Source organism: Ictalurus furcatus, chromosome 4, assembly GCF_023375685.1.
Source record: "Ictalurus furcatus strain D&B chromosome 4, Billie_1.0, whole genome shotgun sequence".
Lineage (NCBI taxonomy): Eukaryota > Metazoa > Chordata > Actinopteri > Siluriformes > Ictaluridae > Ictalurus > Ictalurus furcatus.
Genome location: NC_071258.1, coordinates 24,273,104 through 24,296,416, shown reverse-complemented (window position 1 = coordinate 24,296,416; position 23,313 = coordinate 24,273,104). Strand labels below are relative to the sequence as shown.

General features: G+C 37.1%; 1 protein-coding gene across 2 annotated transcripts; it reads right to left on the bottom strand.

The window, feature by feature from the left end:
• Positions 1-196: 196 nt before the first annotated feature.
• On the bottom strand, positions 197-22,987 carry pdcd10a (programmed cell death 10a). Of its 2 annotated transcripts, none has more exons than XM_053623416.1 (8): positions 22,739-22,987; positions 10,699-10,869; positions 9,152-9,205; positions 8,882-8,999; positions 5,685-5,811; positions 3,906-3,984; positions 3,343-3,425; positions 197-728 (listed from the first exon to the last, which is right to left on the bottom strand). In XM_053623416.1, the coding sequence occupies exons 2-8, from the start codon at positions 10,786-10,788 to the stop codon at positions 647-649; spliced, it is 633 nt and encodes a 210-aa protein (XP_053479391.1). In that variant the 5' UTR covers positions 10,789-10,869; positions 22,739-22,987; the 3' UTR covers positions 197-646. The 2 variants fall into 2 exon arrangements, with proteins under 2 accessions (XP_053479391.1, XP_053479392.1); XM_053623417.1 differs by lacking the exon at positions 22,739-22,987 and adding an exon at positions 21,722-22,081.
• Positions 22,988-23,313: the final 326 nt, after the last annotated feature.

Here is a 23,313-nt window from a genome sequence, read left to right as displayed (position 1 = left end):
AATTTGGCTATAAATAGTATAACTGGCTGTTGTAAATATGTTCTAGAGATAGGCTCCAAATCCCCCAAAACCCAGAGCACAACATAGCGGTTACCAACAATGAATGAATAGAATTTCCTGTATAATGTAGCAATGCTAGAAGTCTATAAATGCCATAAAATCCAAATAATACAATACATAGGAGACTGTAGAATAGTTGACTATTTATAGCAGTCTATTTATTTGAATATATCTGCTACCAAATATTTATTAAATATACAATCTCCCATCTGCCCATTCTCTTTCTCTGCAGTTTAGAATATTACACAGGACAGGAAAAGTCCAGTATGTAGAAAAAAAAACGTCAGCTGTTCTTTTCACTAATGGAAATGGAAATGTTTTCCTTTAAAAACAACAAAATGGAGACCTGGAGTCAGATGATGGTAGGAGAGAGAGAAGGGGGGGGGGGGGGGGGGGGGGGTTATGATAAATTCTTGGCTCTTTACCCAGCTTTTAAAGGAAATTAGAAATCAGACAAGAAGAAAGGAATGAATATCCCAAAGTAATTGGCCCACAAGATTAATAAATTACACAGTCCCCAACACTTTTCCATGTTCATTTGAAGGTTATGTTGTAGTTTTTAAAAATTGAAGGCAGAATCAATCTCCTATGCAACTGTCTTGAAGGTCTGGAGGATCAAGTTGGTTTGGTGGATGAGCCGGTTGGCACTGATAAACACGTTTATTGCCCTGGGAGACAGAAACAGAGAGAGAGAGAGAAGAGGGATTGAAAACAAAAAGAAACACTGTGACCCCATTTCTGATTTAAAAAAAATCTAAGATATATTTTATTCATGTTACACAAATGTTTTCCCCAAGCCACAGTAATAAATACTGCATGAGAACACTCATGCTCCATTGCTGGTAAAGTTGGTGCCTTTAAAGCCTTTTTCTTCCCCAATGGCATACAAATTCAACCTTTTTTTTATTTTTTAAATAGTTAAAATCTTACAAGGGTATAATCCAGATATACAGCACATGAAAAAAAAAATCAGCTGTGAACAGGGTCAGTAGATTTCCTTTATTCAGGCTCCAGCAAGTTTAAGTTTCTTGTTCGTACTCAACCCAATATAAGTATGTACATTGGGTTGAGATCTGGTGACTCCGTAAGCCATCAATATGATTTACATCATTTTCAAACTCAAACTATGCAGTTTCTACCCATCTCTGTGGTTGGGGATATTGGGCCTCATTTATCAAGCCGGATATGAAAAGATTTATTCTATCCTATAAAATGAGGAAGAATTATATGGCAGCTGACATGCTGCAATGGCTAATCTGCATTACTATAAGATTTAGTGCACTCCATGTCTTCCCCATTTCTTCGTCATTTTCAGCTCTGTGAGCTTTGCCTTGGGATTTTAACATCTGGTTCTTCTTAATATACATTTTTTTTGTTTGAAAAAAATTAAAATAAAGTCAAAATAGTCAAATCATTTTTGCAGAGCAATGGTAAACATCAGTTACTACCATTATAACTTGGAATGCTTTGAAATACATTTTTAAACAGATACGTATACACAATGTTTTGCTACAGAAATTAAATATGCACTGTTTGGGAATACAAGTACATTCTGTCCATAGACAAGTGTTTATTTTACAGAGTGGAGAGGGAGGCTCAATATGGAGGCCAAATGGTCTGATAGAGCTGTGTTTAGATAGGAATCATCAGCTATCTAATTCCTTATTGTGTACAGCTACACTGACCGACTTTATTAGGAACACGTGTACACTTGCACAGCCATGCAATCATCCAGTCAGTCAAATCATGTGGCAGCAGCACAATGCATAAAATCAGGACGAGATATGCAGATACAGGAAAAGAGCTTCAGTTAATGTTCACATCAAACATCAGAATCAGGAAAAATCTAAATCTGTGACTCTGACTATGGCATGGTTGTTGCTCTCAGACAGGTTGGTGTGAGTTTTCTAGAACTATTGACCTCCCACAGATCCTACTGACCTCCTGGGATTTTCTAGAGCTTGATGTGTGGGGGCAGTTCTGCAGGCTGAAAAGCCTTGATAATGAAACAGTAATCAAAGGAGAACGCCTGACTGGTTCCAGCTATCAGGAAGGCTACGGCAACTAAAAATCACCACTCTTTACAACTCTGGTGCACAAAAAAAAAATCATCTGCAAACATACAAATATGGGTTACAACAGCAGTAGAATCTGAGGTTACGTTGGGCACAGGCTCACCTAAAATGGAATGTTATTTTTTTCTCTCCAGTCTAAAACTGTACAGCTTCTGTGAGTCTGTGCCCACTGTAGCCTCAGATTCCTGTTCTGTCCCAGGAGATTAGCAGTTTCTGAAACACTCAAATCTGAAACCAATAACCACACCACAGTAAAAGTCAGAGATCACATTTTTTCCCTATTCTGATGTGAAAATTAACTGAAACTCTTTATCTGCATGATTTTATGCATTGTGCTGCTGCTACATGATTGAATAATTGGAGGAATGAGAAGGTGTACTGGTGCTCCGAATGAACAATAAATGATGAATTCCTAATGAACGGCGAGTTTATATTACCCATGTTTGTGCACACATTCCTCTACTGGTAAAAGTTGCATGAAAATACTTTCATAAGCATTTGTCTTAGTACAGTGCATAGAATTCCGACATTCAAGCAGCCCAAAACAAAAATATTGAGTGTGCCATCTGACGTTTCAATACCCGTTATATTCTCATTATTTAAATTTTAATCTCCTCTCATTTAGCAGCGTATTATTGCACGTCTGCTATAATGTCTTGGTATTGTTTGCTGTTGCTTGTTTGCTTTTTTACGAGGTTGCATAACAGCACTTGTGCATTTGATGGCATAAACAAGGCTTTGCTTTTTTTGTGATGTTATAGATGATGAAAACAGTATTGGCTGCAAAATGATTTGCTCCATTTTACGACATTTCTTTCTGACAGACTATTTTATATTTATTTTGTAATGCAAATGAGATGCAATTTAGTGCTTAGCCTGCAATGGGCTGTTAGGTCACACAGACAATATAAGGTCATTCATCAGCCAAAGCATATCAGCGTTTAAATGCCCACAAACGTTTTATTCAACAGTATTGTTTACAAAAATATCATGCTGTATCCTCTATTATATGGCCACTGAATATTCTCACACCGACCCTCTAGTAAATATGCACTATTAGAATACTCTTAACACAAAGCACCAAATTATTTCTGTGCTGTTTCTGCTTTGGCTAGACAATTCATATTTAAACACCAAACTGATATATGACACAATGGTTTACGAACAAAATAAAGCAGCCTATAATTGAGCTTCACAACATGCTTACTTTCCATCCTTGAAGTATGTTTTCAGAGTGTCGCTGAAGCTTTTGGAGTATTTCACAAACTCTTTCTTCTGGTGCTCCAAAGCCTGCAAAGCACCAGCAACATTTCACAACGACCAGTCTCATACCATGTAGACTGAATTACACTCGTGGGCAAAACAGGCTAAGAAAAAGTGCGGGGGGGGGGGGGGGGGATTGAGCTTTTTAAAAAAAATTTATTTAGAAATGAATAAAAAGTTAAGAAACAATTAATTGATTAACAAGCAACACATACCGAATAGCTTTTCCTTTCAATTTTTTCAAATAATAAAAGTCTTAAACGTGCAGACAGCCTTTCACATAAAGTTGTTCCATTCCATTTTAATGGCCTTCAATAGATGAAGCAATAAAAATGTGATGTTAGGTGTATTAACATGAAATGGGTCCTAATTTTCAATGATCTGCAACACTTCAGTGGTATAAAGAACTATAACTGTGCCCCACATAATGTATAATTGTACTATCATTTTTATGGTGCATGTGTTACTGTATATCTCATTCAATAAATAGTGCAACCATCAACTCACCCTTCGGTTCTGATACTGGTATTTCTTAAAGACATTGTTGACTGTATCCAGTAGCTCTTTAATGGCACTGGCAATGTCTCTGTGTGTGGCAAAAAAAAAAAAAGAAAGAAAAACATTGGTATTAGTCATACACAATTGGTATTTAACTTGTGAAGTAGTATGAAATATACAATATTCCAGTCACACCTTTAAAGCAAGCACTGACCAACTCAATCAGCACATTGCTGCCTGTTTCATTGCCACCACAGATATATTTTAGTTTATATTGTACTGACATAATATGTCAAATGTTTTATATATGGTCAAATGTATTCTGTCCTTGATAAGTAGCCTGTGAGTTTAAAATTACGATGTAATCCTTGTTAGAAGAGTACTACCTGTAACTGTCTGTGTGTTAATGTCTTTAAAAGTATGTGTGTTACTCCAGCAGTTATGGTACTCTGCCTGCCCAAGTGATAAATTCAGTCTGTTATCAGCCTGGTTCTAACATAACATTACAAATCTTACAGCCATCCCAGAAGAAATTAGCATAATCATAGTGGCAGTGTCTGGATAAACAAAAGCCTCTTAAATGCCAATGTTTCCGAATTAAATATTGCTATATTATGGTGGTTTGGCAAGTCTGGACTTACAAACACATTTTCCAATGAAGCATTGTGTTTATTTTTCCCTAAATAACAATATAGGGGGTGGGGCTTATGTCATCATGAATATATTATCATCATTATTATTATTGTTATATTATGATATAATACTAAAATTAGCCTCAGATTTACAATTTTGTGCATACCGTTATTTTGGTATAGAACATTTTTCTTTGAAACAACAACATACTACTCATAATCCCACAGGTTTCTTTTAAAAGCTAATTTGAATGCAGTTTTATTCTTTTGAGAATAGAATTCATAATAATATAGAATTTATAATAATAAGACTTCTAACTTTAGTCTGTTAATTGTTATGGTAAAAGTCCCCCCCATCTTCTGAAGGAAACAGATAATAGTCATAATACTTTAGTCACTTTTATCAATTGAATGTGTGTATATGTATATATATATATATATATATATATATATATATATATATATATATATATATATATATATATATATGTGTATATATATATATATATATATATATATATATATATATATATATATATATATATATATATATACACACATACACATATACATATACACACACACAGTTGCATTTTTATAAGTATATTGTTAGAGATAATGTGGTTATAAAAGATTTTGAATCATTCAGACAAAAACAAAATGCACAGCACTGTAGCTGCACACTAACTTGTGACTGGCTCTCCCATTTAAACAATGTTTGGATAAATAATGACACATTGTGGCAGTTTGGTTTTGTTGTTTGTTCCATTAGGAACCAAAAGAGCAACATTTTTGCCAATCAATACGGTCCTTGTGAGCCTGAAGAGACATCACATTATACCATGATGCATCTTGATACAGCCAGAATTTGAAATTATACAGTGGCAGAAGTTTTAGCCATAACAACTACTACTGCCATGATGCAACCTTAAATACTGTAAACTTAAAAAGTGACAGACAGAATATCCCTCTCGAAACAGAACTGGAGCCTGAAAACTCAATACACACTCCCATAAAGAACAAAAGTTCTGACAGATTTATTGACTATTTCAACAAATCAGGAACTCAATATTGGAAAATAAGTCTGTAAAGACAGAGCTGTCATATTTTGTGTGTGTGTGTGTGTGTGTGTGTGTGCGCGTGTGCGCGTGTATACTTGATAGTCTGCAGGAAGCGCACTCTGTCGTTAATCTCGTCTGGGATTTTGCTGAGGATCTGTTTCAGTGCTCGAGCTCTCTCGTTCAGCTCTTGAAACTCTCGCTCCGGTCTGTCAATCATATACTCTGAGGACACAAAACACACCCATACATCACTTTAATAACACCTGACATAACATCATAACTTTGCACTAAACTCAAAAACTATTTCTGACAGCCCTTTTTAGAAGTGATGAAAAATGAGAGCTGCTCTGTACTAGGCAAGGCACAAATCAGTCTCACTCGAGAAAGAAATCTATCTGCTTTTCACCTTGTTTCTTTACAGACTGGTGGGTGTCAGAAATCAATCATGATTTCTGATTAAAAACAGTAGGTATGTAATACTCAGACGGCTAAAGGAACTGGAAATAAACCAGTGCTATTTTTCCCATGCATAAATTTTAGTTTTTTTTTTTTGTTTTTACTTTTTTGCTTCCTGTATTCACATCATGTAGTGGAAACATAGTGAGGGTTAGGCAAGTTAATTTTATGTTGTTGTTTGTGCGTGTTGAATTAAATAATTATGACATTGAATAAGGGTGCAAATCTATTGCTTCAGAGTAAACACAATCCTGCTTGTTGCTCACAGGTTTTTTGCTTTTGTTTCTTTTTTTACAACTAACATCTATTAACTGAGCCACTAAGTCTGTTCAAATAACACATCAAAGCAGGAACACACATAATTGGATAATTTTGTTTGCACCTCAGTGAAGATGGGAAAGAAATTCAGACAAATGCTGCTTAACACCTAAAGCTGTTATTTTCTTGTTTGAAATCACATTTTTCTTATGTGGCATAAACTGTCATTGTTCCATTGTCATGTCGAAGTTTGTCCCTATTACACTGATGCTTAAAGTTCTTACTATTTGCAGTTTCATAGCAAGGTTGAACAGGGCTGTGACGGTGGCCATGACAACCGCGCCACCGCGGTGGTGGAGTGCCACCTGCAGTGGTGTCACATCACACGCCATGTTAACATTTCTGCTTGAGTGAGCACTATGACAAGTACAAAGTACAACGTTTTGTATACAAGTGTAATAATAATAATAATAATAATAATAACAATAATAACAACAACAACAACAACAACAACGTGTTGCAACACTAATTTGTATTTATAGCCTACCATAGAGTGGGAGATTATATGTTAATACTCAAATTACATAATCATAATCAAGCCTTATATGGTGTTGTGTGTTAGTTTGGCACGGGTTTGTTTGAGCATGGCAAAATCCAGTCAGGGGAATTCTGCGATTTCACTTCGGGTTCTGCCGCTGTGATGGATCTTGTTGGGAAACCAAATGTTACATCTGCGATCTGGGAACATTTTGGATTCGAGCTGAACCAATAAATTTGGATGAAGCCATATGTCGGCTTTGTTGGGAAAAAACAACATTTGTTAAACGGGCAAACACCAGCCTACAAATCTCAGGATCCATCTCCAGGCATGACGCATACCCACATTTTTTATTTTATTTAATATTTAGCTTTTTAGTGTATTATTTAGGTTACCGTCCTACTAGTATTTCTTTCAAAATTTTATAGGCTTGTGGTATACTGCACTTGTAAAAGAAAAAGTATTCGTCAGAGAAACGTATGTTTCACTTCTTCACCTCTCCTCTGTTGGTCAATCACAATACCGTATCCCACAGCACCCTCAGGCTGTTCCTCATTGCAACAACACGACACAACAAGGCTGTTTCACTGAAGGAAGTACTAAAATAAAGCCTCATAATTTTTTTTATATCTAGGTTTTTATATAATTAAAGCCTATAAAATTATATTATTATTACTATATTATTTCACTATGTATATTTCACTAACACCCCCCCACCACCACCACTCACTGTGGTGATTTGGTCATTAACCACCGCAGTGGTAAAAAAAAAAAACCCCCGACATAGTCAAAGCCCTAAGGTTGAAGTATATAAAATGTTAAGCACCTTTGCTGCAGACTCTTGTTATCGCTGTACATTTTTTTAAAATTCTTTTTTTAAAGGAAAAAAATTAAATAAAATCACACTTGCCTGAAGTTTTGCCGTGATGGAAATAATTTAAAAACCTGAACGAGCTGACCAGACTCACAAGCTCCTTGTTGTTATGGTAATGTTGACCCGAAGCCCCACTCATTACATGCACATAGCTTTGGCTCGGATGTAATGTGCATTTAAATGAAGACTGTCTACCGAGTGTCTGGTTTAGGACACCTATAAACAGTTCGTCAGAATCCTGCAATCAGAATAAATCCATTCCGGTTGCCGAAATTCTTTGCATGTGAATATAGCTTGATGAAAACTATGAATTGGCTGCAGAAACTCTTTACATTAAAGCATATTATTACGTATGAATAGTAAAACTAATAAGAAATGTATTACAGTCTGGACCATTGGACTCTAATACTAGGTGAGAAAACACAAACCAAAAAAAAAAAAAATGAGTCTCCAATATTGTCGGATTACCAGCACAGCACAGAATGTGTGTGTGTCTTTTCTTCAAATGCACACAGGAGAGTAAAATCATTCTCAAGAGCTTCGGCTATGGTTATGGCTGCTTTATTATTTTCCATGCCCCATATAAGCATGTTTATTCGCAGTCCCAAACTGCATCCTCCCTCTGGCTTTGTGGATGCAATGATTGGTCCAATTAAAAAAACTGCTTCAGAAAGCGATCTCCCTTGGGGAGAAAATGTTTCAGGACGGACTGTCCAGGCTGAATTCGGCAACGAGTATACGGTACCATAGGATGGTTTTTTTTTTTGGGGGGTGGGGAGGGGGGGGTTAATACACATGACAGGCTTAGCAATGGAGGCCTCCATATTTCACTAAACAAACAATCAATGCTAGAACACACACACAAAATGAAGATAAAGATTACAAAAATGGGATTACGGTATGAAAACGGGCCTGGCTTAAAGATGGAGGGAAATTTCACATTCAAACGCAAGTGTGCCTGTGAATTCATTACTGGCATAAATCTGAAGATGTGACAAAAATGTGTTGCAGAGAGCAGGAAATTAAATTATGACAAGGGGGAAAAAATATTACCATAAAACTTGGCATTTAGATAAATATGCCATTTGTAGGGAAACAGCTCCACCAAGGGGACACACACCAAACTTCAAGCAGTCAGGAACATGCACACACACAGTCAAACACACCTTTGACGTCGTCTGCAGCCATTCGCAATAAAGACTCTGAGAAGTTGATCTCGACATTCTTCTTCTCCAAGATCTTCATGATGATCTCCTGTGTGAGACCCGGGTTTTCCTTCTCCGCCTGTGTGTTATTGTATTTGGATCAGCAGAGATGAGAAATCTTTGGCCTCATAATAGCAAAGAATGCTAGCACGTTTCAAGCACAGAACAAAATCTAGAACATGTAAAACTACAGCAAAGCATCACAATTGTATCCAGGTGTGCTTTTCTTACCTTTATGAAAGCAGCCCTTAGGGTTTGTGCTGCAGACAGATTCACTCTCTCCAACTGCAATGGCAAACAAAAATACTCAGTAAACATGTTCCTATAGCCATTGAGTCTTTGGAGATTTGTAAATTAATTAGAGAAAAAAATAATTTTCTTGCCAGAGTGTCTGTAAAGATATACACTCATTATAAATTTATTTAATAACAGTCAGTTCCATCTTCTGGATTTTTTTTTTTAAATAATATTGACATTTCTCCAGTAATCTGAGGGAGTTTCTGTTCCTTTCTGTCTCCACCAAGATGACTTAAGTATAATCTGTTATGAGTTTAAAAGATTAGGGTCAAATGGCCTTGACTTACTAGGACTGAAGAGCAATATTAAGAGAGTAATAAAGGGAAGAGGCAGCAAAGGAGGTTGGAAGGATGACCTGCAGGATTGTGTGAAAGGACTGTGGCTTGTAAAGAGCCGTATAAATTATGGGCCAGTGTAATTGTGTATGCACATAAGTGAGTGGGTATGTAAATCACGAAGTGAGATTAACATACCCACATACCTGACAATCACACCCTTCACATGCTTGTTGAACATCTTGTTCCAAAACAGATGGAGTTGGCTGCCACTTTGCTCTTACAATAACCTCCACTCCTCTGGGAAGTCTTTCCACTAGATTTTGGAGCATGGCTGTGGGGATTTGAACATTCAGCCACAAGAGCATTAGTGAGATGGTGGGCGAGGAGGCTTGGTGCATAGTCAGAATTCCAGTTCATTCCAAGGGTGTTCAGTGGAGATGAGATCAGGGCTTTGTGCAAGACTCTCAAGTTCTTCAACAGCAAACTTGGTCAACCATGTCTTAATGGACCTGCACCGGGGTATTGTCATGCTGGAACATGTTTGGGCACCTTAATTCCAGTGAAGAGAAATCTTAATACTACAGCATACAAAAGACATTCATGACAATTGTGTGCTCCCAACTTTATGGCAACAGTTTAGTGAAGGCCCACATACGAGTGTGATGGTCAAGTGTCCACAAACTTTTGTCCATTTACATACAGATAGTGTATGAAAATGAGTATGGAAATAGGCATGTATGTGAGTCAGGGAGCATGGAAACACACTCAGTGGGCAGTTTACTAAATACACCTACCTTGAACGTACACTTACAGGTCACTGTGTAGTTATACAATTATTTACTGTTGCTCTTCCCCATCAATCAATAAAATGTTAGAGTGTGTTTCTATGGCGTTGTTATGGATTTGGTTAAACGCCTGAGTGGCTAAACGCAAGTGTCAGCAGCAGTCATTTGCATAAGCTTTTTCACACTGCGAATCAAGTTGCAGCTAGACCTGTCGTGTTAGTGTCACTGGTGTGATGGGAATAATCCACTAACCAGAAATATCTAGGCAACAAATGCTTGGGGGGAAAAAAGATGAGTTATATTCTAACTGTAACCCATACCAATAAAGTAGGCATGTCTAATAAAGTGGCCACTGAGTGCATTGATGCAAGTAAGCGAATTAGTATGTATTAGTATGTAGTAATATCTCTCTTTGCACCTCATTAAACACAGGGTACATCACGGCGTAGAGCGACATGGAAACCATTGGGGCCGTCTCTGCTTCGTTCTTAATCTCTTCCATTGTCATCGTTGTCGTGGCAATGTGAGGGTGGGCGGGGATTCATTCACTCCTGAGCGTGCTCAGTTCAAGCCAAAACCACGTCTGCAACTAAAGGACAGGAAAAGCAGTCATTATTAGTGCTTTCTTCCTAATATTATTATTTAAAAAAAGGAGAGAGGAAAAAGTATATTTAATATGGTGTAATTATGCATCATTTTCAACTGCAATTAAACATTTCTCCTGTCAGTGGCAGCATACGTTTATGTGTCTGACAGATATAATATGGAGAATGTACAAAATAAAAAAATTAATTAAACATCACAGCTCACTAAAATTGGACAATCTACAGCTGTTCAGTTTCAGTGACTCTGTGCCCTCTTTAGCCTCATATTCCTGTTCTTGTCTGACAGTGGAAGCTGTCTTGTTGTAGCCCATTCATGTCAAGGGTTGGCATGGTATGGTTTCAGAGATGCTTTTCTGCTCACCACATTGTAAAAAGAGTGATTATTTCTGTTACTGTAGCCTTCCTGTCAGCCGAATCTAGTCCAACCTCTCAACAACATGACTTTTCTTTCTGCACAACCGCCGCTCACCAGATGTTTTTTTTTTTTTGCTTGTTTATACAAATTCTAAAGACTCAAAGACATTACTGTCTGATTGCATAATTACATGAATGCACAGGTGCATAGGAATTCTTACTAAGGTGGTGGGTGAGTATATTTCGATATTATATTTATTGAAACAACTAATGATGACACGGAAATGAATGCTTCTTGTTTCAGTGCTCAGTCTAAAATAAAAACATTTGCCAAGATTGAACATAAAACGAACAATTCACAAACTTGAGATACTGGATTCGTTTCCACTATAGTTTAAATTCTTTTAATTGAGTTGTACTGCATGTTATTGGAAATAACACCCAAGACTCACTAATATCATATGGATGCAGGACATAACAAATGACCGAATAGTGACTTCAGTAGTCAAATGGTTAACTGGATATCTGAATGCCCATGGATGTACCTATTAAACTGCATCATAACTTATTACACCAAGGTAGATTGTTCTGAGAGTATAACAGGTATCGAAATTACTTTTACAAGAAGGTAACAAGCTGCTATTTGGACATTAAAATATGCGGATCATCAGCTGTGTAATTTTTCCCCTTTCATGAGACTGAGTGAAATACTGAAGTTTTGGATATGACAAAACTATTTTCATTGTTAGAAAAACATCAGCATGATGGATCATGAAAATGTCTTCACGATATAATATTTTTGCCACACTCACCACAACTCAGTATCAGCATCTTGTTTATCAAACATTAAAGATCCAGCACTACTGTAATATAAACCCATTCAACTGCCTGCCATCCAAAGTGATCACACTAATGTGTGAGGACCGAAAGCAGGGACGAGACTCCAAAAATGAAAAACAGACATTATTACACCGTTAAATTATATCCGCTCATCTGCAAGGAGCCATTTAATTAAGCGCCAGGCTGTTTCACGCAGTCAAAAATCCTTTATTACATTGTTTAAATTAAGTGGCCTGTTGAAAACTGTTAAATCTCATTTTATGTCCTCTCAAGATTTCATAACTCATATTAATTAGAAACGAGGAGTGATGACTTGGTTGGCTTGAAGCCCTGATGCCATAAACACACAAAAGGCCTTGGAATGAAACATCTGGGGAAATGGCAGAGTCTCCGCAAGACAACCTTTTTTTTTTTTTTACTATTTATTTGCATACTTCATTAGACTACAAAATCATGACAGAAATGGACCTAAATATCCCAGGAACAAGGTGGCAAACCTATTGGAGACGTTTAGACTTATTTATTATTGATGTTGCTGTCGTCAGTCGTGCCAGATAATCACCATATAGGTATCTCTGCAACTAACGATTATTTTCATAATCGATTAGTTGGCCAATTATTTATTATTATTTGGTTAATCGATTAATCGGGTGGGGCGGGGAAAACTTTCAATACACCTTTTTTTTGTTGTTGTTTATTTAAAATAAAATCCACAAACTGAGTGTTATAAATATAAACTTCAGACTAAAACTTTTTACTGTTTGTCCAAAACAGAAAAGAACCCAATACACACACACACACCATAATATATATTATTAATTTAGGACTGTAGCTTAATTCGGTGCTTTTTGCACATCCATTTATTAAAAAAAAAAACCCTTATATACACAATATAAACTAAAATAAATGAATTTTTTATATTATATATATATATGGATGCACAAAAAGCACTGAATAAATCTAGTCCTAAACTAATAATAAAAATTCTTTCACTGCACCTTGTGGTCTCTGTTACTCACTGCCTTTAGACAGATTATTTTACTTGTTTACTTTTGATCATAATCTTTTAATGAGACATTACAGATCTTACTCACACTACACTCTGTATCAGTACGTCTACACAGCGCGTGATCAGTAACGTGGCCTCGCTACTAACACATCGCTTCCGTTATAATAAACAACAGAATTTACACCGCAAGCACGCTAATACAGCATATAATGACAATAAACTGGAATTAAACTAACCCTTTTAAGCAACTCGCACCAGTTTCCCCTGCCCCTTACACACAGTGGAGTATTTTGGATATAAACATAAGTTGGTGCTTGTGCAGCACTGTTTGATCTCCGTGGTGTTTAATATAAAATGCTCCCTTCCTTAGAGGACGTTCTTCCTCAGTCACGTGATGATTTCGCCTCCGACTGATGGTGACTGAATTCATGTTGGGAATAAAAGTTAATGCTGACAGAAAATAAACTGAAGAAAGTCATTATCGGCGACTTTGGGTGTCTGCTAATGCTGGCGTGCGTATGACGTCATGCGCCATCGCCTAGAAGCAGCTTATAGTTCCGGTTAGTAAAAATCCGATAGTGATATATTTGAGATGATATTACCTTTCTAAAATCCACACACTAGACGGTAGAGTGCACAATGTAAGTGTACAGTACTTCATTTGGGACACAGCTTCAGTATTTACTCTCTGAAGCGTGTTTTTGGAAGAGAAGTAATGTAAAGATGTAATCTTCCCCGTCCCGTGCGCAGACCAACTAAACGATAATGCGATTCGTTGATAACAATTTTCATAATCAATTATTATCGATTTTATCGATTAGTTGTTGCAGCTCTACATATAGGTGTTTGTTTCATATACCATCATGCAAGTCTGGTTAGCCTTTGTATACTACAAAGGTAGTTCATCGTTAGCCTGTTTGCTATAACGCAGGCAAACAGAATTTAACCGCAAAACAAAAAGAAAATTTTTTACAACTACAGTGCCATCCACTAATATTGGCATCCTTGGTAAATATGAGCAAAGAAGGCTTTGAAAAAGTGTCTGTTGTTTAACCTTTTGATCTTTTGTTCAAAAAATTCACAAAACTACTCTGCTCTCATAGGATATCAAACAATTGCAAACAAAACAGGTTTGTAAAACTTTGTGTCACCTCCCTTTGTCAAGATAACAGCTCTGAGTCTTCTCCTATAATGCCTGATGAGGTTGGAGAATACATGGCAAGGGATCAGAGACCATTCCTCCATACAGAATTTCTCCAGATCCTTCAAATTTTGAGGTCCACACTGGTGGACTCTCCTTCATTTCACCAAACAGGTTTTCTATGGGTTTCAAGTCAGGGATGGGATGGCGATGGCGGGATCCTGATTTTGTGGTCAGTAAACCGTTTTTGTGTTGATTTTGATGCATGTTTTAGATCATTGTCTTGCTGGAAGATCCAACCATGGCCCATTTTAAGCTTTCTGGCAGAGGCAGTCAGGTTTTCATTTAAAATCTGTTGATATTTGATAGAGTCCATGATGCCATGTATCCTAACAAAATATCCAGGTCCTCTGGCAGAAAAACAGCCCCAAAACATTAAAAAGCCACCACCATATTTAACCGTGGGTATGAAGTACTTTTCCATATGACTACCTCTCTGTGTGCCAAAGCCACCTCTGGTGTTTATTGCCAAAAAGCTCTATTCTGGTTTCATCTGACCACAGAACCTGATCTTCAGTTCTGGCAAACTGAAGACACTTGAGTTTGTTGATGAGAGTAGAGGCTTTTTTCTTGAAAACCTTCCAAACAACATAGGTGATGTAGGTGACTTTGTGAAAGATAAAAAAAGATTTTCTGACCCCAAAACGCAGCTAACTTCTGCAATTCTCCAGCTGTGATCCTTGGGGATTTTTTTCTGGAATTTCTTAATTATTGCCCTGTCTAAAATATTGCCTTTGTTGCCTCATATTTATACCCCTGTGAAAGGGGAAGTCATAGTTGAACATGCAGATATCCAAAGTTGTAACAAAATGGCTCAAAGCATGTCTGAGCAAGGAGGCCCACAACCTTAACTGATTTACACCTGTTCTGTCAGGAGGAATGAGCAAGAATTCAAGCAAGGGTAGAGTTGCAGAAATTTCTCTTTGGTAAAATGTTCCTTTAAAGTCCCCATGAAATGGCTCGAGACCTGTGATTTAATTCCCTATGTTGACACATTTCCTTTTGAAACAGGAATCTGAAGTGATAGGTTGTTTGACAGTACTGAGTGAACTAGCTAAAGATAGAGAAAAGAGAGTCACACGATGGCAAGCTGGGAAATGGCGGCACACTAGAGTATGGCTACGAGTACCCACCATTGAATAGATTAGATAAAATATATTTATTTCGCAAAATGAATCAGACTTCTGCAGATAACTTTGTTTTTTGTTTTTACAAAAAGTGATCAACAAACGACGGGATGACCTCTACCAAGCAACCAATTCGAGGGGTACAGACGCACTTTAAAACAATGAACCCTGAATCTAACAACCCACCATCACCAGAGTCAAATAATCAAAACCAGAATATGAAAGAGCTGTTTACTGAAATTAGTAAAATGAATGCTATTCTGCAAGGGGTGGCGAGTGATGTGATTACGATTAAGGCGACCACTACAGAACTTAAAGATACGATTAGCTCCATACATGCTAGACTTAATGAAGTTGAAAATCACATCTCGCACGTGAAAGATGTATCTAACTGCTTAATTAACGATACGAAGAAAGGATGGGAAAACAGGTGGACAAACTCTGGAATAAAGGTGAGGATTTGGAAAATCACAGGAGACGGAGGTTAGACATCCCCGGCTCACCCAGCAACACTGAAGTTTACTTGGAAGGGGAAAAAGCAGTTTTACTGATCACATGAGAACGGAGAGATATATAAAGGAGCATATTCAACAACCAAGAGGTCATGAATAAATCTTTGGAAATATGCAAGTTGAAGTATCCTGATTTTTGATGCAAATGGTGGGTCGGGGAATGCTTTGGGGTCTGCCTTCCCGAGTCAGCGAGTGCACGTTGACTGCGAGCATCACAGACCAAAATGTGTGGGCCAAAACTGGGTTCAATGTCCCTTACATGTATGTTTTTCAGGGTTTCATTGTTCACAAAACAGTTTGAGGTTATACTGTTGGTTTTCTATTGGACATGGGCACAATACAAGTTCATATTTTCAAGTTTTAATTATGAACATAAAAAAGGAGTTATATTGGAGCACAACAGGTGCAATGTGTAATATTTATTTTTATGCTGCATAGACAATGTTTAAATATCATAACTTGGAATATAAATGGCTGTGCGTCACATGTCAAAAGGGAAAAAAATATCTCAAAGGTCAGAAAAGCTGATATCACCTTTTTACAAGGGACACATTATAAAGATGAAAAGGAAGCCTTGTAACTTAGACAAGATTGGGTCGGACATGTTCTTCACAACTACACAACGCTAAATCAAGCAAACGGCATGGAGTGGCCATCCTAGTGAGGAAAAAAATTAATTTTGTATTGATGAGTCAGAATAAGGACAAGGAGGGTAGCCTAATCTGAATAGAGGCAAAGTTCAATGGTGTTAAAGTAGTGTTATGTAATATATATGCACCAAATAAGGAGGAGCCTGAATTCTTTCATGATGTAAACAAAACATTGGTCAATCTTGAGGGATGTGTCAGACTTTAATCAGACAATGGATGGAATCCTGGACGGAAGTGAAAACATCATCATTTCAAGTTCTAGAGACAAGGCTATTCACATTCTCAAAGATATAATGGATGAACATATCTAGAGACTGGTTAATCCATGAGAAAAATAATATACATTCTTTTCAAACTGTCACAAGACCTTCTCAAGAACTGATTATTTTCTGATCTCCAATTTGTTAATTGATGCTGTTGTTGATTGTACAACAGGGGCTATAGCAGTGACAGACGATGCACATGTGGAGTTGAAACGAGATGTAAAAGCAGACCATAGGAAAAGAGGGAGATGGAGACTAACTATGTTTATGTTAGAAGATAGTCTTAGTAGATTCTCTAAAGGAAGATATTAAAATTTTTATTTTTTTTTACTTAATATTTGTTCAACCCAGAGATTAGCAACCGTATGCTATGCCTTTAAAGCATCTTTCAGGGGAAAATGTATTGCTTATGCCAGTAGGGAAGAAAAGAAAGTAATGAAAAAGTGAGACATCTAGAAAAGCAAATTTGTGACTTAGAAAAGGAATTAGCAGAAGGTTTCCTGGATTCGAAATTTAAACAGCTGTGTCAATTAAAATTTGATTTGCATAAACTCTTTAATAAGAAATCAGAATATGCATTATTTAAATTGAAGCCCAATTTTTTTTTATGAGAGTGGGGAAAAAGCTGGGAAGCTTCTTGCTAGACAGAAAAAGCAACAGAGTGCATTTAATGTCATACCTGCAATTAGGGAGCGAGAGAGGGTGCTCAGTTCTGAGAAAGAAATTAATAGGGTTTTTAATCAGTTTTACTCTAAATTATATGCATCAGATTTCAGTTATAGTCAGGATGAGTTGAAATGTTTCTTGTCCAGCATTATATTACCCACTTTATCCTCTGATAAACAAGACTTATTGGATGCACAGATAAATCAAGAAGAGGTCAGAACTATTACAATGTCTTTGAAATCTGGAAAATCACCAGGCTCTGAAGGTTTTCCAGTCGAATATTATAAAAAAATATCTAAATTCAGAGATAATACGTTGCCCGACAGTTTTAATGAAGCCTTAATATAATTTATACCAAAACCTGGAAAACACAGAATGGATCCTGCTAATTTCCGTCCAATAAGCTTGCTAAAAGTAGACCTAAAAGTGTTAAAGTTGGCGGCCTCATGATTAGAAGGCATTCTACCTAATATTATACACAGAGATCTGGTGGGCTTCATTAAAAACAGATCCTCAACTGATAATATGAGAAGGTTACTGCATCTTATGTGAATGAATCAGTCTAACCTAGATCCCATGGCTGCAATATCGCTAGATGTGGAAGAAGCCTTTGATAAGGTGGAATGGGGGTTTCTTTTTGCAACCTTGGATAAATTTGGTTTTGGCCCTGGTTGGTGAAGTGGTTCAAAATTCTATACTCCAATCCTAAAGCAGTGGTAATAACTTATGGGATGATGTCATCTTTTTTTAATCTATCTAGGTCAAGGTTGTTCTCTTAGTCCACTACTCTTTACACTGGTTTTGGAACCACTTGCGTCGAAGATTAGAGAAGACCTGAGAATTAAAAGGTGTATTTGAAGGGGAAAGAGAACACAAACTGCTTTTATATGCTGATGACATATTACTATTAGTTAAAGACCTCACATACTCTATCAGTACCCCTTAATGTGATTGAATCATATTCCAAATTTTCAGGATATAAAATCAATTGGCATAAATCAGAGGCTATGCCCATATCGGGAACATGTTTCTCTTCTTCTGTTAGTGCACTTAACTTTAAATGGATGCATAAAGGAATTAGATATCTTGGTCTCCAACGGAGCCCTAATTTACAGAACATAATGAGTTTGAACATGGACCCTTTATTGCAGAAACTACAGATAAAATTAGAACTGAACTTAACTTTATGGGGAAAGATTACTATAATAAAGCTGGTGGTGGCGACGCAGTTTAATTATATATCAGGAAATGGTTCCTCTAGTAAGGCCTTTATATGGGAAGGTGAAAGACCCGGGACTGGAATAAATAAATTATGTTTACCTAGAGAAAAAGGCAGTTTAGCATTACCGAATGTAGAACTCTATAAAATAGTATTTGGGATGTCTAAGCTCACGAGACACTGGGATGAAAACGATTCAGCTTTAGACTGGGTACACATAGAACAACAACTTACTTTCCCTTTTCGACCAATAGAGGCTCCATCACAAAAACTGGAGGGAGAACTACAACATAATGACAAATCCAATATTGCTTCTTTCTAGAGAGGTGTGGAAGGCCGTCCACAAAAAGTGTCAGATCTCTCACATGTGCCAACACTATTCTTCAGTATGGAATAATCCACATATTAAAATGGGGGCGGGGAGGGGGAGATTGTTTGAAGGCATCGGTCAGCATTGGGCAAGAAAATAATGTTTTCGAAGAGTTCTGCATATTATCAAGGCCTCTCCAGAAGGCATCTCATTTTTTATCAAAGGTGTATTAGGATTGATGACAGGGACTGTGAAAACCTGAGACTGATTTGGCAAAGAGACCTTAATAGTGACATAGATAAGGATACTTGGAATAGAGTTTTATCCAACAATAGGATGTATATAAAGGAAGCAAGAGGTAAATTTATCCAGCATAATGTATAACACAGGTATTGTTACATACCGGTTAACTTTATAAAATGGGTAGTGTGAAAAATAATAAATGCTGGAAATGTAAACAAGAAACTAGAACGTATTTTCATGCTCATTGGGAATGTACAAAGGTTCAGCCTTTTTGGGAAACTATTTTGAAATATCTTGGGAGAGGGTTAGGATATAACCTTCCACTTTCACCAAGGGTATGTCTTTTAGGGGATAAAATTGAGATTCCTCAGATTAAAAACAGTAAAGTTAGGGATGCACCGAATGTTCGGCAACCGAAATTAGTGAAATAAGTAAAAAGGCAGAATAAATTTGACCCAACAATGACGTGTTTGATGACGCGCCAAATAGCCTAGCAACCAGAGTGAGATGCGCGAATGTCACGACCTCCACTTCCGGCAGCGCGCTCGGAGCGATGAGGGGGCGCGTGCATGCATGAGCTACGCGTATGAGTGGTCAGCGAGCGCATGCTCTTCGGATGTTGAAAACCGTGACATTGTTTACTGTGGACATGTGCATTTGTTTTGTTTCTGTTCCGGAGTATCCCGTCACGTCGCAAGACGTAAGGGAGTAGAGTACGGAAGCAGGTAAAGACGTATTTATTTAAGGGCAGGCAGACAAATCCAAATCGTAATCCAAAAAGCGTAGTCAAAACAGGGTTGGGCGATTGGCAAACAGGTATAAACGGGGCAAAGCAGGAATCAGAGTCGCGGTCACAGAAAACAGGGTCAAAACACAAAACAAGAAACATGAACTAGGACTATGGACTGGAAGCGGAAAAACCAGCAGGGACTAAATGAACTGATCTATAGTTTAAACTAACTAAATCTATCAAGGAACATAACATTAACAACGTATCTAACTATACAATATCTACTATAATACTCCGCGAGGTGTACAGGGACGTGAGTGGTATATATCCCCAATATAATCAGCCATATAGAACTGAATATAACCATTTTTTGCACTCTTGTCAATGCACTTTTTTGTTGGTAGGCTACAGAGTGTTACATTCTTTCAGCAGTCAGTTATAGGCCTAACATCGGCTATTCAAGGGGGGCTCAAAGACCACATAAAAATATTTTTATTTTAATCATTTATTTATTTAAAGTTATATTGTGCCTTGTTGGTAGCCTATTCCTGCTGGAATGAAAAAAATGCTCAGTGTTAAATAAATATTTTGAAATTGTAGTTTTTGTAATTGATTTTTTTCTTTGAAAAGCAAGACAAAATAGTAAAAAGCACATTTTGACTATTTAATTTATGCAATGGTGAAAAAAATGGTAAAATAAATGGAAAAAACGTGTTCAGTATTCGGCCTTCGGCCAAGTTTTTCATTAGATTCGGTTTCGGCTTTGGCCAAGAATTTTCATTTCGGTGCATCCCTAAATGAAGTCTCCCTTCTTACTGCAGGTATAGTTACAGCAGTGCAGGAGATACTTAGAGACTGGAAAGATACCCAATCTCCCACAGTGTGGTTTGAATCAATGATTGAGAGTGCCTCATATGAAAAAATGTTAGCAAAACTGAATGGAAATCACACATATATAGACATGTAGGAGAATTTTCTTAAGACTGTCACTTCAAAGGAGAAATATTATGAATTTCTCACTGCGACCTACACCACGATTGTTCACTTTAACGAGGATGATATCCTAGTTGACGAGCATTATGCCTTGCACGTTTTTAGGTCGTGGTTTTTATGACGGAATATAAAGACAGATTCACATCCTCAATTAGTCTGAGGTAGCGGCATTCTGGCACTGAACAGCTCCAAACTGGTAAAACACTCCTCAGAAAAGTGGGGGGAAAAAAAAACTTTTCAAAGTTTACGAAGACGCTACAACCATTTTCTCTCAACCAAGGAATAGCTGGAAAGGGGAATAACATGCATGACAGCGCATTGCTAAATACTCAAACGTGAACCATGCTTACGTCTAACAAGCCGCTGCTGTAGAACAAAACACACCTCTGGGGGCGGGACAAATACTTTCTACAGAACATTTCATTGGTCGAACACAGGACTAGTACAGTATGAGCATTAAAAAATTGTAACCGTTTTCAAACAAGCGGCAAACTATAAAGTTAAAATGAAAATAGGTCCTGATCTTTTGATTTTAACGATGACTCAAACATTTACGCCACACAAGAAGAATTCCACAGAATTTGCTATATAAAATGGCATTCATTGAATAACACAAGTTAAATGAAAACCCAAAAATAAGTGTATAAATGTAACAATATATATATATATGGTTATATTTATATAAGAATAATCTTGTAAAAATAGCAACTAATACATACCTCACTCTCTTACCTCCTTAAGTTAACTACATGGCTGTAATTTAGTTTCTTTTGAAGTTCTATTGTTTATTCAGATTAAACTACCTTTAAGGCTGTGACCAGAAAGGTACAGCCAAGTAGTTATTATTATTGTTGTTTTAAGTTTCTTAATTTTATGTTTTCATTACATTACGGTGAACAACGTACTGGCGTTGGTGAAACTAATCTAGCTTGCTAAACAAAGCTATGTAAATGCTAGCAAGCTAACTATGTAGCCGTGGGGTGACGTATCCTGCATCTCCCTGCGCAGCCTGCATCCCAAGGACCCTTTGGTATCTTCGTGTGCGCCTGATCAAAATCATATCAACTCGTAATCCCTACATCGACGAAGCTGTTTTCAGATAGCAGCAAACGACCATTGTGAGCGCTGGTCATGGACTACTTGCAAATATAACAGGTTTTAAACAGATAAATGTAACCTTTAAAGAGTTCAAACGAAGGATTTCTACTGATACTGTAGGTCAGTATGCTAGCAAATATTTCGTTAGCTAGCCATTACATACATGAAACGTAAAAAAATAAATTCACTAGTAGTGTTGCAATTGGTTACAAAAACCGTCAAATTCAGGAAATAAATAAATTCAGGAAATAAATACACTTTGTATCAGGCACATCAAATATCTATCTCAAATGTTGGAAGACCGCTCTGGGTCCTCAGATTCATCCAATGAGATTGAAACCGGAACGCACAGGCGCGCGGGATGTGCAGGAAGTTGCAGCACACCTGCTAGCTAGCTAGCTAGCTAAGCTAATAGTTTCGAGCTAGTTAAGGCAGGATAAAAATGCATCTCTACTCCCTTGATATGTGTCCTTGATAGGGTTTGAAACAATAGTTTCTACAGCCTAGGTAGTACACTCTCTGTTCGATAGAGATACATTTGTAATTCAGTCATTTAAATCGCCAATAAGCAGCACTTTTACACTCGGTAATATGATAACCGAGTTATTTAGGCTGAATTGGTGACGTTAATCCCATACCTGTCGTGTTAAAAAATAAAGTTGATTTGCGGAATTTATAGTTGTATCTCCCCGATGCTTGTCCGCTGAATTTCCTTCCGAAACGTTTAGGCTAAAAGACGGAAGTTGTTTTGTTTTTCTTCTTTCTTTCTTTTCTTTTAGTCCCAAAATCCACAAAATATAGATGAGGATTTCTGCTTCCAACAGCAGATGATTCGCAAAGGTGTGGACAGAGAATTTGTAGTCTTTTCAAAGCGTAAAAATAACCGAGAAGGTGCGCCTCGGGTCAAAAAAAGAACTACACTTCCCGGAGAGCTCGTTTGATTGGCTATTGCCAGTTCGGAAGTCATTGGATGATCTTCCGGTTTTCCAAATACGTTTTTTAAAATTGCTGTCGTCTTTCTTTCTGTATATTAACAGCGTGACAAGGTGACATTATATAGTGTCATACAATTATTATAAATATATCAAATTTTGTGAGGAAAAGTCATTTCTGTGGTGGTATATATGACCAATGGTGGACGAGAGGGGGTGGAGCCACTGCTGAATATATATATATATATATATATATATATATATATATATATATATATATA